The sequence below is a fragment of the Phyllopteryx taeniolatus genome, chromosome 1 (genome assembly GCF_024500385.1).
Source record: "Phyllopteryx taeniolatus isolate TA_2022b chromosome 1, UOR_Ptae_1.2, whole genome shotgun sequence".
NCBI lineage: Eukaryota > Metazoa > Chordata > Actinopteri > Syngnathiformes > Syngnathidae > Phyllopteryx > Phyllopteryx taeniolatus.
Genome location: NC_084502.1, coordinates 26579689 through 26596125, shown reverse-complemented (window position 1 = coordinate 26596125; position 16437 = coordinate 26579689). Strand labels below are relative to the sequence as shown.

At 45.2% G+C, this 16437-nt stretch overlaps 1 protein-coding gene across 4 annotated transcripts in view; it reads right to left on the bottom strand.

Moving 5' to 3' along the window:
- LOC133483248 (uncharacterized) overlaps positions 1–16437 on the bottom strand; it is a 59011-nt gene that overhangs the window by 31993 nt on the left and 10581 nt on the right. For 3 of the 4 annotated variants that reach the window (XM_061784195.1, XM_061784206.1, XM_061784187.1), the window contains exons 2-5: positions 3393–3475; positions 1658–1844; positions 948–1119; positions 722–862 (exon numbers count right to left, since the gene is read on the bottom strand). In XM_061784195.1, the coding sequence (XP_061640179.1) occupies positions 722–862; positions 948–1119; positions 1658–1844; positions 3393–3475 (583 nt within the window). Of the gene's footprint in view, positions 1–721; positions 863–947; positions 1120–1657; positions 1845–3392; positions 3476–11159; positions 11281–11372; positions 11492–13593; positions 13676–14745; positions 15005–16437 lie in introns of all 4 variants that reach the window. The other variant, XM_061784214.1, reaches the window with a different exon arrangement.

The window sequence follows — 16437 nt, the reverse complement described above, 5'->3', positions numbered from 1 at the left end:
AACTGATACAATTTGAAATGACAAAATCAATGACTAAGTACAGAAATGTATTTTACTTGAGCAGTAACTTTCTGTAAAAGAAATTCCCAAACGCAATTTAACTCAACTTTATATCTGAACAAACCACCGTATGCTGCGTATGTTGTGGTGACAGCATTGTAAACTCCTACGGTTCTTAAGAACACAATTAAGCAAACCCCCAAGACTGGCACATCACTGTACAATATTTACAGTGGATATAAAAATTCTAAGTACAATATTACAATACAATACACAACGTCATCTTTAGTAGACGTCTCAGTGAAATGACGACGACGAGGAGCGATCGTCTCATTTCCCCAAACATTTGTAGCTCCTCCCTCCTCTGTCAATCTCCTTGTCTCCTCAATGGGATTCACTAACATGGAAACAGAGGAGCAAGGACCAATAAAGTGACAAACAAAGAAATGAGCTCAAGAGGTGCGTAACCTCATGGGAAAACTATCTATTGTCATGTTATATTTTTATTGTTACTGTTGGTTGTTTTTTGTCACTGTCAATAATTATTGTCACTATCATATCATTACTGCAGGAGCTATGATAAGATGATGCATCCTCAGACACAAATGAGCTCACGCCAACCTTGCTTCACCGCAATTAGGAGCAAGTTGAGTCTGCATGGATCATTCTATGACTGCTAATTGGTCCCTGCGAGCAACCAGACAACAACGGCAGCCCTCACCGTGAAGGCCCCCAGCACCCAGTCCCTCGGTAGAGCCTTGGCAACCTGAAACCAGTCGTTGACATAGGCGTTGAAGCACTCCATGGACCACACAGTGTCTTCCTTCACGTGGCTGTACAAAGGGTTCTTCTTCTGCATGTACTGCAGGTGGGCAGCAGGGGGCGCACAAACACACATCATTTAACCTCGGAAGACTAACAGTATTATTCACACTATTCGGTTGCACCTGATTGGTCAGGTGGGCTGAGAGATTATTGGAGCTGGGGTCATAGTGGTCACAGGTCAGTCGGACGTATCCGTGGCGAAAGAAGACCATGTAAGGTGACGTGCATGCGATTAGGAGATAAGAGCGGACATCGAACTTCTTTCCTCTTAACAGCAGAGGCCTCTGGATGTAACTGCACAATTAAATGTTGCACAGATGACAAACACATACAGTATAATAATTTGGAGTATAAAGTGTCAAGACAAGTACAGCCTCCAGTTGGGGAGCAGCTTTATTTATTCAAATGAATTTCAGGAATAACACATTTAATTATATATCTCAATGAATGTCAAGCAAAAGTGGAGTTTAAAACCAAGAAAAAGGGAGTAAAGTGAAACCCTCGCTATTTGCTGAAAAACTTTCTTCTTCTGTAATGCCCTAAATGCCATAGAAGGGTGGCAAAACCCTGATTTAAAGTAGTATTTGATGTCAAGGAAGTATGCTGTGAAGTAGCAGTTTTTCAAAATAACTATAATATATAAATGCTTCATGGACTGCTTTTAAAAGTGTTTACTAAATAAAAATCAAAGAATGTTGTTAGTGAGTGACACAAATTAAAACTGAAGAATGTTGAAGTGGCCCTTGTACCTGCAGATTTTTCTATATATGGTACTCGGAGAGTACTATTTAGTATACATAGTATCTTGCATATTCAGGATCTCTGTACTCACTGTTGGACGACGTAAGCCTGAGGCTGGCGGTGAAGCATCTTCGTGTTGGCCCGCAGGTCGTCCATGTGTTGCAGCTTCAGCTTCAAGGTGCCAATGTCCTCCACGCTTCTCAGCAGAAATATCCCTCTGCCCTGGTTCAGACCCGTGGGCTTGCAGATCCACATTTGATTGAAATTGTTGTTCGCACCTGACGAGCGCCAACAATACTCTCATAAATGTAGAGTATGAAAAGTACAGCTCTTCACATGTATTGCCAAAGACAATTCATTTGAATTCTCTTATAAATGTGCTTTCTTTTTCAAATTTAATCAATGTGTTTATTTATTTACCAATTTGAGGAAATACTCTAAAAAGTCTTCATGGTCAAATTGTCACCATCACAAACTCTTTTTTAATTGATGTCGCTTTATTGTCACTTTAGCCATATTGTACTGATTATCTCAAATTAGGACGTATTATTACACTTTGGCATTTAGTTAAAATACACGTAGGCCTGTTTTACTTCTTCTCCCCCCCCCCCCCCCACCCCCTCCTTGGAGAGGGGTCTAGGTGATGATGACCGAATCTGAGGCTGTTGCTGTATGGATTCTACACCAACCAACTGGGACAAGATCTGAGGTGGACCTACACTTCCTCGGAGGGATTTCTCTAGAGGTATCTGCTCCGACCGACCGGGCCAGGTCCTGTGGCAGAACCACTTTCCTGAGGCTGCCTGTGGTGCTCCATCTCTTTAAATGGACTCTTAAGTAACATTGTACAGCACCATATTATCTGATAAATGTTTCACACGGTGGAAAGGTGGACGACTGGTTAGAGCGTCTGCCTCACAGTTCTGAAGACCGGGGTTCAATCCCCGGCCCCGCCTGTGTGGAGTTTGCATGTTCTCCCCGTGCCTGCGTGGGTTTTCTCCGGGCACTCCGGTTTCCTCCTACATCCCAAAAACATGCATGCTAGGTTAATTGGCAACTCTAAATTGCCCGTAGGTGTGAATGTGAGTGCAAATGGTTGTTTGTTTATATATGCCCTGCGATTGGCTGGCAACCAGTTCAGGGTGTACCCCGTCTCCTGCCCGATGATAGCTGGGATAGGGTCCAGCGCTCCCGCGACCCTTGTGGGGATAAGCGGCTCAGATAATGAATGGATGGATGTTTCACACTCGACATCCATTGCAGCCTGGTCATCCCGAAAGCGGGATCCCTCCATATGTGGTCCCTTCAAGGTTTTTTTCTTTTCTCCTCCAATGGGGTTTTGACTTTTTCCTTGCCCGATTGGGGGCTTTCGATCAGAGGGTGTCGGCAATCTTTGTCAACTTTAGGCCTGTGAACCCCATTGAGACTCTTTTGTGATTAATGGCTATAAAATTAAACTTGACTTGACTTTGAAGTCCTCTCAGGCAAAATATGATTGTGTATTCTTACATTACAGTGTAAATTTTGCCTTAGCTTTGTCCAACATGTTGAGTCAGTCTCCTTGTGTTTGTGCCTCAGCCATGCCTTTTGCTGACTCATCGCTTTGGCAACAGCATGTTCTTCGGGTGATTTTATCAGGGCCTCATGGGAGGTGAAGTGCATTATTTTTCCAGTTCATGAAACCATCACCAATGCACCTGTTAACACTGCTATGCACAGACAATTATGTTTTACTGTGTAATTTTGGAGTCTGCTAAACTACACAAAAAGCCCCTTCAACCAGTATCGTGTGTTTGTATTAGAGGATAATAAAAAAATATTTTTACCCTCCTGCTGAGCAAAGAAAGCCTCTCGCTCTTCCTTCAAATCCATACGGAAGGTTGTAGGAATAAACTCAATTTTCAGCTTCCTGTGTAGCACAACACAGTTTTCATACTAGCAGGTTGCATTACCTGTTACTAAATTAAAGATGAAAAGAAGTACATTTCAAGAAAACATTTGACATCAGAAAGTGCTTTTATGAAATAAAGCTCTAAATGGATGTTGAAAACACTGGATGCAAATGTATTCCAAAATACAGTATTATGCATGTAGAATTTAAGTTAAACATTTTTGTTTTAGCTTTACTGGTGAACTATTTGCATATCGTCACAGTTAAGCAGAAATTTCCTATATCCAAATTTGGTCAATTTTATATTTGTTCCACATATCAAATCAGTGATGGGAATTCTCTCTCTTTTTAGAGAACCAGCTCTTTTGGTCAGCTCTTTCGGGTCTCAAACGGTTTTTCAGATTTTTTGTTCCTTAAATTTATTTATTACCAAAAATAATGTCAACTTTTGCACACTAATGTACAAAAAACCCAATGCCCTGATTTATTCACTCTACATGATGCTACAAGAAAAATAAATACAAAACAATGGAACTTTTAACCATTATAAGGTTTTCACTTTTTTTTAACTAAACACATTTCAAGCAAAACAGTACAGAACCACTGCAAAACACACAACACAAGTTGTAACACAACACAAATGTAAATTAAAATATGTAGAACCAAAAGAAAAAAAATCCGCATCCAGATATATATTGTTAAGATTGGCATTGAGAAACACCAAGTGCCTCAGCTTTGAGGAGCTGATCTGGGGTTTTTTTGCCGGAAATGATCTGCCCTGTTTTGGAGAAGATTCTCTCAGAAGGGACTGACGTTGCTACAGTGCACAGTCTCCAGCATAGAGCGGCAAAGGTTAAAGTAGCAGGCTGGCACCTTTGTTAATATCATGGTTAAAATGCTCACCTTTACTCTTCCCATTGCACAGATGTGTGCCTGTGCAAGTAATTTGGGGAACCAGCTCGATAAGAGATTTTTTCCCCTTGCAGACTACCCTCTGCCTTTGCATTGTCAATAGTTTAAATGTGTCCAGATTTTACTCCTTTTCCTGCTGTCACTGCTTTTCTTAACTATTCCTTACCAGCACGTTAGTGTTGTCTCTCTTTGTGGCCTCTTTGCTCTGTTTCTCGCTCATCTCACTCCTCTGTGTTCTGTGCTGTGTTTAAATGCCGCCCCTCACTCTTCTGCTCCACGCGCAGAAACGACACCACACATATTGACTAATCACGTATGGGCTCTTTGAAGTGAATGACGAGAGCGGCTCTCATCGTTCACTTCAGAGAACCGGTTCTAAGAGGTGTTTCATCCGCGACAGACACAGCACAGAAATTAATAATATTGGTCAGTCCCCACGTCTGTCTGTTTATTTAAATTATTATTATTATTATTATTGTCCCCACGTCCGTCTTATTATTATTGACCAATCTAAAAGGTTGAAAATGGTTTGCTCTCTTTTACATTGCAATGTTAAGAGATCAACAAACGACATTTTTTTGGCTTCCTGATGATTTTTAGGAAGAAAACCTGTCTAGTTTTTGATTGACACTTTGGCCCACTATGCTACTGTAATTTAATGTTGGTCATTGTGGAGCTACTTGGAGAGCTAAGTGTTTTTTTGAGGTGATACTTGGTGTAAAATGTTTGAGAACCACTGCTCCAGGCTAATGGACTGCTGCTTGTAGAGAAAAAAAAAACAATAGCTTAAGGGGGGGAAAAAACTACTAAAAACTATTGTGCATAATAATTTAGAAAACTATCTACAAATCCAAATTTCAATGAGGTTGGAACATTATGTAAAATGTAAATAAAAACAATACAATTGATTTGAAAATCTTTTCTATATTCAATTGAATGCACTATAAAGACAAGATATCTAATAATCATACTGATAAATTTATTTTTTTCTCAAATAATCCCTCATTTTTAATTTGATGCCTGTAACACGTTCCCAAAAAACTGGGACAGGGCCATGTTTACCACTGTGTCACAACACCTTTCCTTTTAACAACACTCAATAAGCGTTTGGGAACTGAGGACACTAATTCTTGAAGCTTTGTAGTTGGAATTCTTTCCCATTCATGTTGTTGTTATATGGCTTCATCCCCGAAATTCTCGCCGGAGTATTAACGCTCTCTTGCGGTACCATGGCACATCTGTCTCCACGTAAGCTTACTCAATTCGTCGTGTCCTTTCTGACCTCCGTATCTCTCCTTGTCCTCAGTGTTCCCTCCGTGTTCCTCGCATCCACGCCTTCAAGCCAGCCGCCTGTCCCAGCCACCGCCTGCTACACGTTCCATGCATCAACAACCCGCCAGCATATCTCAAGGACCATCTCCATTCCCCTTTTTTCAATAAACTGTTCATCACAACCTCTCAACCTCCGCCTGCTCTTGGGTCCCGTCTGAATCAACTCGTGACAGAATACTCCGGCCCGGTGCATGTAGCCAGTTTCTACTTAATTGCTCACTCGTTTTCAATCTTCAACCGTACAGTTATCCCACCGAACAAGCCCAGGTCGCATTTGTCACTAACCTTCTCCGCGGCAAAGCAGCCAAATGGTCCATCGCGCTATGGCACAACTCCTTCCCGGCACTGCAGTCATTCCGTTGAACTCTGAAAAGTATTCGAGCACCCCGTTCAGGGCAGAGAAGCCACCCGCCGTCTCCTTACGCTCACTCAGGGCGCCAGTTCCGTAGCAGCTATTCCGTTGAGTTCCGGATTCTTGCGGGAGAATGCGGGTGGGATGATGCGGTGCTTAGGGGGATTTTTCTTAACGGTCTTTCTGAGCAACGAACAAACTCGCTGCCCAGGATGAGCCCTCCTCTCTCAAGGCTCTCATAGCGCTCACCATCTGCCTCTATAACAGACTACAAGAGAAAGCCCGAGAGACTGGGGTCCGAGCACGGAAGCTCACTCCCACCGTGAGCTCCGCGCCGGCAGCATCTCACCCGCCTCATGCACCTCCGACTGCCTCTTCGTCACCCCCCACTGCCCCTCAGGAACCCATGCAAATTGGTCACACCCGACTAAATCCCCAGGAACGTCAGCGTCGTGTCATCCAGCGGCTGTGCATTTATTGCGGTAGATCAGGTCATTTCATTGCCACTTTCCCCTTGCGACCAAAAGACTAGGCTTGCCACGGTCTGAGAGCGCCGTGGTGAGCCAAACCACCATTTCCTCTAGCTCTTCCTCCCGTATGACCATCCCTACTTGCATTCTAGGTTACTCTTAAAACACACCCATAGTTGCCCTAATATATTCCGGTACAGACGATAGTTTGATTCACGAAGGTATAGTACATCAGCTCAAACTCCCTCTCCAACCACTCATGTCTCCCAAAAAAGTCACAGCCCTGGATGGCCGAATCATCTCCCGTCACCCACCAAACAGTGCCATTCACCTTGCTCATTTCCGAAATCACCGCGAGAACGTTCTCTTTTTGTTATCCCTTCCCCTGACCTAATACCACATTAGTCCTCGGAATTCCCTGGCTCAAAAAACATAACCCCAACATAGACTGGACGCACTTAGCCTCTGGTAAACCACCACCCTCTTCCACGCCCGTTGACCTCTCCCAAGTCCCCGAAGAATATCATGATCTCGCTCCGGTATTTAGGAAAGACCTGGCCATTTCTCTACCCTCCACCACCCATATGACTGAGCAATTAATCTGCTGCCAGGGGCCCCTCTTCCCTCCAGCCGTCTCTTTAACCTTTCCCGACCTGAGAAAAAGGCAATGGAAGACAATATCCACGACTCTCTGGCTTCCGGGCTCATTCGGCCTTCCTCATCTCCAGTAGGGGCCGGCTTCTTTTTTGTTGAAAAGAAAGACACCACTCTCTGCCCATGTATCGACTACCGTGGACTCAATGACATCACTGTGAAAAATAAATCTCCACTTCCCCTCATTGATCCCTCATTTGAACCCCTCTGTGACGCCCAGATATTCACTACTACAACTACGTTTTCTTGGATTTGTAAACTTCTACCGTTGTTTCATCCGTAATTACAGCAAGGTCGCTATTCCCTTCACCAGCCTCACATACACCAGCTCCCCCTTTCAGTGGCCCCCGGCAGCATCCCAAGCATTCAGTCAACTCAAAACCCTGTTCACCAGTGCTCCCATTCTTCGCCACCCCTCCCTTCAGTTCATGGTGGAGGTTGACGCCTCGGACACGGGAGGAGGGGCCATCCTCTCGCAGAGGGACCCCACGACCCAGAAACTTAACCCCTGTGCCTTTTTTCCCCCCGTCGACTGTCCCCTGCCGAGAGGAACTACGACGTCGGCAACCGAGAGCTACTGTTTATTGTATGGGCCATGGAAGAGTGGAGGCACTGGCTGGACGGGACTGAACTACCATTCATCATTTGGACAGACCACAAGAATCTCTCTTACCTCCGTTCTGCCAAACGCCTTAACCCCCGATAAACTCGCTGGGCCCTTTTCTTGAGCAGGTTTAATTTCAGTCTCTCCTTCCGTCCTGGTTCCCCAAACAGCAAACCTGATGCCCTGTATCGGATTTACTCACCCCCTCCAGTCCTGAAGGACCAGAATCCATCCTTCCTTCCTCGTGCTTCGTAGGAGCGGCCACTTGGAAGATCGAACAGGTGGTTAAGGAGGCTCAAAAGACTCACTCGGATCCCATGACCGGGCCTCCGAATCGCCTGTTCGTACCCGATTCCGCACGCTCACTCGTCATCCCGGCAGCACCATTCAGTTCATCCGGCAGCACTTCTGGTGGCCCAGCCTTGTTAAAGACACCCAGGAGATCGTCCAAGCCTGCTCCGTCTGTGCCCGAGGGAAGTCTTCACACCTGCCCCCAGCTGGTCTGCTGCGTCCCTTGCCTATCCCAAGCCGCCCTTGGTCCCATATCGCTCTGGACTTTGTTACCGGCCTACCCCCCTCTGAAGGTAACTATCATTTTCACTATTGTCGATCGCTTTTCCAAATATGTCCATTACGTACACCTCCCCAAACTACCATCTGCCTTAGAAATGCTAACCTCCTTGTCCAGCATGTCTTTAAACTCCACGGTATCTCCATCGACATTGTCTCTGACCAAGGTCCTCAGTTCTCATCCCTGGTCTGGAAGGAATTCTGTAAAGCTTCCAGCTTGTCATCAGGATATCATCCGCAGACCAACGGCCAGACGGAGCGGGCGAATTAGTCCCTGGAATCGGCCCTCCGCTGTGTTGCCACACGCAACCCCTCCTCCCGCTCATTCCTCCCGTGGATTGAGTACGCCCACAACTCCCTCACCAGCTCCACTACTGCTATGTCCCCGTTCATGGCTTGCTAGGGTTTCCAACCTCCTTTATTTAAGGAACAGGAGCAGGCGGTGGCGGTTCCCGCAGTTAAGGATCACTTCAAAAGGGTCCAGGCAGTGTGGAAAGACATCCGGGCGGCCTTGACCCAGTCCGCCGAAAGAAACAAACGGCTCACAAATCTTCATCGCTCTCCTACACCTGAGTACAAGGTGGGTCAGTCAGTTTGGCTTTCTTCCCATGACCTCACACTCCAGACGGAATCCCGCAAACTCACTCTGCATTTCCGCAGTCTCTAAAAATTAATCCCACATTCCATGTATCACTACTCAAGCCTGTCTCCACCTGCGCTCTTAGCCCCCCGGCCGTACCCCCTCCACGCCCCCGTGTCATCAACAACCATCCGGCCTTCACGGTTTCGCGCATCCTTGATGTTAGGCCCAGGGGGAGGAGTTACCAGTCCCTGGTAGACTGGAAGGGGTATGGTCCGCAGGAGCGTTCCTGGATTTCCCATAAAATGATATTGGATGACTCCATTCTTCGTGACTTTTATGCAGCTCACCCGGGGAAATCTGGTAAAACGCCAGGTGGTGTCCGTTGAGAGGAGCGTACTGTCATGAGCGGTGACCCGCAGTCCTTTTTGCTGGAGCCTGGTGGTGCTTTGCGCTCCTCTCGCCCTCTCTTTCTCCCTCCCTCTCTCTCTTCACAGTACTCGGCACCACCTCGGCTGCGCGCCTGTCATCAATCAGCCCTCATCATCACCTGCATAAAAGCCTGCCAGAGCCCGGAAATCCTCGCCGGAGTATTAACGCTCTCTTGCGGTACCACGTCTCATCTGTCTCCACATAAGCTTACTCAATTCCTAGTGTCCTTTCTGACCTCCATATCTCTCCTTGTCCTCAGCGTTCCCTCCATGTTCCTCGGATCCACGCCGTCAAGCCAGCCGCCGGTCCTCGCCACTGCCTGCCACACGTTCCATGTGTCAACAACCCGCCATCATATCTCAAGGACCATGTCCATTCCCCTTTTTTCAATAAACTGTTCATCACAACGGCGGCACGGTGGGTGACTGGTTAGTGCGTTTGCCTCACAGTTCTGAGGACCGGGGTTCAAATCCGCCCCCTCATGTGTGGCGTTTGCATGTTCTCCCCGTGCCTGCGTGGGTTTTCTCTTGGTACTCCGGTTTCCTCCCACATCCCAAAAACATGTGTGGTAGGTTGATTGAAGACTCTAAATTGCCCGTGGGTGTGAATGTGAGTGTGAATGGTTGTTTGTTTAAATATGCCCTGCGTTTGGCTGGCGACCAGTTCAGGGTGTACCCAGCCTCTCGCCTGAAGGTAGCTGGGTTAGGCACGCCCACGACTCTAGTGAGGATAAGCGGTACAGAAGATCGATGGATTGCTGTTCATCACAACCTCTCAGCCTCCGCCTGCTCTTGGGTGCCATCTGAATCAACTCGTGACAAAACGTTTGTTTTTTGCAAATAATCCCTCATTTTGAATTGGATGCCTGTAACACGATCCAAAAAAAAACTGGGACAGGGTCATGTTTACCACTGTGTTACAACACCTTTCCTTTTAACAACACTCAATAAGCGTTTGGGAACTGAGGACACCAATTGTTGAAGCTTTGTAGTTGGAATTCTTTCCCATTTTTGTTGTTGTTATATGGCTTTCCATTTGCATGGTAGAGTTTTATCTTACATTTGTAGATGTAGCGACAAACTATGTCAACTGACAGTGGTTTTCTGAAGTGTTCTTGAGCCCACGTTTACAAAATGATGGTGTTTTTTTAATGCAGTGCCGCCTGAGGGATCGAAGGTCATGAGCATTCAATGTTGGTTTACGGCCTTGCTGCTTATGTGCAGAGAGTTCTCCAGATTCTCAGATTTCTCTAATTTTGACGATATGGATCGCAGATGATGAAATCCCTACATTCCTTGATATTGTATGTTGAGAAACATTATTCTTCAACTGTTGGACTATTTGCTCACACAATTCTTCACTAAGTGGTGAACCTTGCCCCATCCTTGCTTATGAACAACTGAGCCTTTCAGGGGACACTCTTTTTAACTCACCTGTTTGCAATTAACCTGTTCACCTGTGGAATGTTCCAAACTTTTTTTTTTTTAGCATTACTCAACTTTCCCAGTCTTTTGTTGCCCCTGTCCCAGCTACTTTTGAACATGTAGCTGGTTTGCAAAAAACAGTAACATTCATCAATTTGAACATTAAAACTTTGTAGTGTATTCAGTTGAATATATATGGGAAAGGTTTTTATTTATGTTTTGCACAACATCTCAGCTTCATTGGAACTGGGGTTTGTATTAGGAGATGAATGGCTCAAGCAAAATGTGTCTGAGGAAACAGATTCAGGTACTGTATGTTAGTGTGTTTTAGAACACATGCAGCCTGTGTGGATTCACAGCAAGTCAGTGGACCTAAGCGCTTGGCCATGGTTGACTTTGCAGCTGACTCGCTCATATGCCCTCAGACTGCTGAGCAGGCCAATCTTGGTGGTGAGCACTTTGTTGTTGGGGATCTGATACACCAGTTGTTCTCCTGGGAACAACATGGGAAATGGCAACTGCATGAAGCAGACAAAAAAAACACTTGTGTGCTTTGTTATCCTGAAGATGAGCCTGTCCCCTCACCTTCTCTGAAATTGAGGTAAGTGCGTGGAGATTTGGTCTCACACCACTTGAGGATGAAGTCATCCCTTTGCTTGTTGTATATCCTCTGCCATCCTCTTCTCTCACAGTAAGCACTCACTCTGAAGGGCAGAGGCAATCATATTCAACCACACAAAAGACTAAGGAAGCAACACATATACTACAGATTCAGAAAACTTTACTGAGGACAACCGATCCATGAAACAATCAGGGGTTAGAGTGGATCTCCCAAGGGTGGATTTACACTGATCAATAAGAACCTGACATCATCAAAATACGTATACAGTAAAGCCCCGCCATTCGCACGGGATAGGGACCTAGCCCTGCTGCGAATTGTGAAAAACTGATCTTGTAGCATGTTACAGCGTTATAGAAAGAGCATTAAAAAAAGACGACTAGATGAGTATTTCAGAAAATAGCTGATGATGGTTTCCACAGAACAAAAACCAAAATAGGTAAATTTGTGAATGGCTAACCGCCTGGAGGCAGGGGTTCATTGTACTGTACAATCCTGCATCTGCCCAAACAACATAAATAAACATACTTAAAATAACAGCTACATAAAAAGCATAGACCATTAAATACAAGATAAATATGCTATGATAGAGGTACATGAATCCTTAAATAACATGACAAACAGGTCCTAGGTGAGGGACCAGACAAAGCACGGCTCAAAGACCCCTTATGATGACGACAAACGATGGTTTTCCCTTGCCCGGACACGGGTCACCGGGGCCCTCCTCTGGAGCCAGGCCTGGAGGTTGGGCTCGAAGGCAAGCACCGGGTGGCCGGGCCTGCACCCAAGGGGCCCGGCCAGGCACAGCCTGAAAGGGTAACGTAGGTGCCCCTTCCCATGGGCTCACCACCTGTGGGAGGGGCCATAGGGGTCGGGTGCAGTGCGAGCTGGGCGTTGGCCGATGGCAGGGACCTTGGCGATACGATCCCCGGCTTCAGAAGCTGGCTGTAGGGACGTGGAATGTCACCTCTCTGACAGGGAAGGAGCCCAAGCTGGTGTGTGAGGTCGAGAAGTTCCAACTAGATATAGTCGGACTCGCCTCCACACACAGCTTGGGCTCTGGTACCAGTCCTCTCGAGAGGGGTTAGACTCTGTTCCACTCTGGAGTTGCCCATGGTGAGAGGCGCCTAGCAGGTGTGGGTATACTTCTTGCCCCCGGCTCAGCGCCGGCTCAGCACAAACGTTAGGGTTCACCCCGCTGGACAAGAGGATAGCCTCCCTCTGCCTTCGGGTGGGGGGACGGGTCCTGACTGTTGTTTTTGCCTATGCACCAAACAGCAGTTCAGAGTACCCACCCTTTTTGGAGTCCTTGGAGGGGGTGCCGGAGAGCGCTCCCGCTGGGGACTCCATCGTTCTGCTGGGGGACTTCAATGCTCACGTGGACAATGACAGTGAGACCTGGAAGGGCGTGATAGGGAGGAACAGCCCCCCCGATCAGAACCCAAGCACCTTCATTGGAACTGGGGTTTGTATTAGGACATGAATGACTCAAGCAAAATGTGTCTGAGGAAACAGATTCAGGTACTGTATGTTAGTGTGTTTTAGAACAGCCTGTGTGGATTCACAGCAAGTCAGTGGACCTTAGCGCTTGGCCATGGTTGACTTTGCAGCTGACTCGCTCATATGCCCTCATTTGCCTCATGCTCATATGTCAACCATTTCAGTCACATATGTGCCCTATATATAATCTCTGTGACTCCATAAGTATTTAGGAGCAAACAGTTATTGTGTTGTGAGACAAATTTGTGTATTAGCCTCTATTTATTTATCAGTTATTAATTAAAAGTGTTTCAAAGGATCTTGAAGGGGAAGAATTTAGTCTTGCAACAATGTCAAAGCTTGAAATATACAACCAGGGCTTGACATTAACTTTTTTGCTCACCAGCCACTGTGGCCAGTGGTTTAGCATAGTTACTAGCCACTCAGCATTTTCATTAGCCACAATTTTGGATGGATTTTCTGGATAATAGGGGTCATGCAGAACCAACTTTGGCAATCAATAAAACAGGTCAAAGGTGGAAGAACAAGCCCACAAAACACCTTTGGGAAGAACCAAGATACATCAACTTCTTGGAGAAAGTCTTCACGGAAGAGTGGAAACCAACTCCAGATTTTATTCCATTTGAACTTGCACTATGTGTGATAAACACACATCCAAATGGTATTAAAAGCAGGTGTCGTACTTACATTGTAGCCCCATTGGCTCCTCCAAAGAAGAAGTAAGGCCCAGAACCTCGGGGCTCTTTGATATGCTGCCTCTCTTTCCTAACTGGATAGGAGCACATCAACAAGGTCCTGGGAAAGTACTTATGGAGACATGCACCTCACATTTGCACCAAGACAATAATGAAACGTAAAAAATATTTTCAGTGGAACCTCAATAGAACGGACTAATAAGGGCGGGTTAGCCGATTAGCTGTTACATTGAAGCACTTTTTTTAGGCCATATGCACTCATATTACTGTACAGTACAAAATTATTGTTTTGTAGGGTTTTTTTTCGTGGTCTAAAGTTGTTGTAAATAAATATTTAAAAAAAAGCTTGAAAATGTTTGAAAGTTTCACATTTTATTCAAACTTACCACACCAGTGTGCTTGGTCAGGGTGACATTGCTGACGTATAGTACTTAACATAGGTGAGTCACTTTTATTAGCCGCAAGTAATTAGTGTGCTTCCTAGTTCCAAATCTGCTCCCAAAGGCTTGATGGCTTGACAAAAAAAAATACTGGTCGCGGGAGTGCTGAAGCCAATCCCAGCAATCATCGGCCAGGAGGCGGGGTAGACCCTGAACTGGTTGCCAGCCAATTGCAGGGCACACATTAACAAACAACCATTCGGACTCACATTCACACCTACGGGCAATTTAGTCTTCAATTAACCTACCATGCATGTTTTTGGGATGTGGGAGGGAACCGGAGTGCCCGGAGGCACAGGGAGAACATGCACACTCCACACAGGCGGGGCTGGGGATTGAACCCTGGACCTCAGAACTGTGAAGTAGACGCTTTAACCAGTCGGTCACCGTGCCGCTATACAGCACAACAGACAATAGATATAACCATCATGACATGGCCGCCACGTCAATGTCCCAGATTCAACATGGCCACCACGTAGGCACGTTTAGTCATATTGTATAGCTCTAACCCCGAAATACATCAGTCCCATTCTCTGCCTGCACAAAAGGACTTTGTCAACGGCAGTTTAAGTGAAAAATGGAAACTATTTTTGGACACACTGTTCAGTCCCGATGATCTGTTTTATCCAATATCCGGTATATCGGGGTCCGTTTTATCTAGGTTCCACTGTACTCTACAATGTTGGGATGGGACACCAACACACCTAAGTTTCTGTCATGTGCTGTCTTGTTAGTAGCCATCTGGATGCATCTTTTGTTATCACCAGACTGCTTATCCTTCCCCTGGACCTTCATCAGTCCATCTTCTGCCCTCTCAACCTGTATGACATCATGTGCAGGAGACAACTGTACTACTGCAGCCTGGTTGTGCTCCACTTCTCCTCCTCCCCTCTGCACTTGGCTGTCATCATTCTGGGCCTGACTGCAGGCCTCCACAAAGCAATGAGTTGACATGATCTCCAGCTGAAGAAGATGATGAAGAGGGCCCTTCATTAATAGCAGCGTGTACTTGTTTCAACCAATCCGACTTTGTTTGTTACACACTTTAAAAACACACACAGTGCACTAAAGTGCTGTACTAAGCAATAAACACACAACACGTATTAGAGAGGGAGGTATTGTCCACTTTAAAGGAAAGGAAAGGCAAACAAATATTGGGCATGAATATGTTGTATGTGCCCCCACTCGTCTAAACACGGTATTCTCATTAATATTGTGTTTGCGGAATAAGAATTAAACAGATAAATCCATACATTTTCACCTATTCCAGTTGGTGGCAATGTTGGGTAATATTGCCCTGTGCCGTCGACTGAAATTAACATCACAAGTGCTGTCTCGAACATCACGTGACCAACCTGGAAATCAAGATATTGAGCTCCCCGTGTATGCTACGATAACTGGCAGGACTACGGTTGATTAAATGATGGTTTGGACAATATTGTCGCAAGTTTGGCTTCAAACCATCATGTAATTAACCTCTAAATTTAGACAAAAAGTCAGTCAGATCCACTGCATGTATTGGCATTTACAGTATAATCATTTTAATGGCGTATATAGTTTATGACAACAACCTAGCAAAAACAGAAAAGCTTGTCCTCCTGGTCTTATCCAACACTACCCTTTTTTCTTGTTTTCACCTGTGCTTTGAGATTTAAGTTTAATTTGTTCCGTAACCATGCTCATAACTCAAAACAAAATAGGCACAATATTGTGCCTTAAAAAAATATTGTAATGACATAATTAAATAGAATGTGAAGAAATAGAACAGTTTTTGCCACTTTTTTGCTTCAATTCAATGGACATTGAGCTGCTCCTTCTGCTGTGGGCACCTTGGCCACCTGGGGGCATGCTATACACTATATGGAGCCGGTCTCATCACCTTAGTAAGCGTCAGTAATATTAGTTGTTCTTCACAGAGGATAAAGAATATATGCCTGTGAGTATTATATCTTTGTGTTTTTCCACTCTTTGTGTTCAAATATCTGATGCTTAAAGGGTTATAACACTGCGACACCAATGCTATTTATTAGCCTGTCTATGGCTTTTCCCATTGTGTGTTAGCATTAAGATAGCTCGACTTTGAGGCAAATTTATATAGTTGCTTTAAATATACATGTAATTTTCTTAGTTTTATGCCTAGTTTGACAGTAAATTACAACTGGGTGTGGCAATAAACAGATTGAAGCCTCAACTGATTGTTGTGAAGTCAATTGAGTTGAGTTCACTGCCATCCTAAACACGCATATCTAAAATTTTTTGTTTGAAAGTCAAAGCAAAAAATCGTCCGAACGACGGGTTGTATCTAAAAAAACTCGTTAAGTCGGGTCCTTTGTATCTCAAGACCCAACTATACTCATGCATATGCATGTTCTCCATTTTCAGTGTTTAGGCTACAT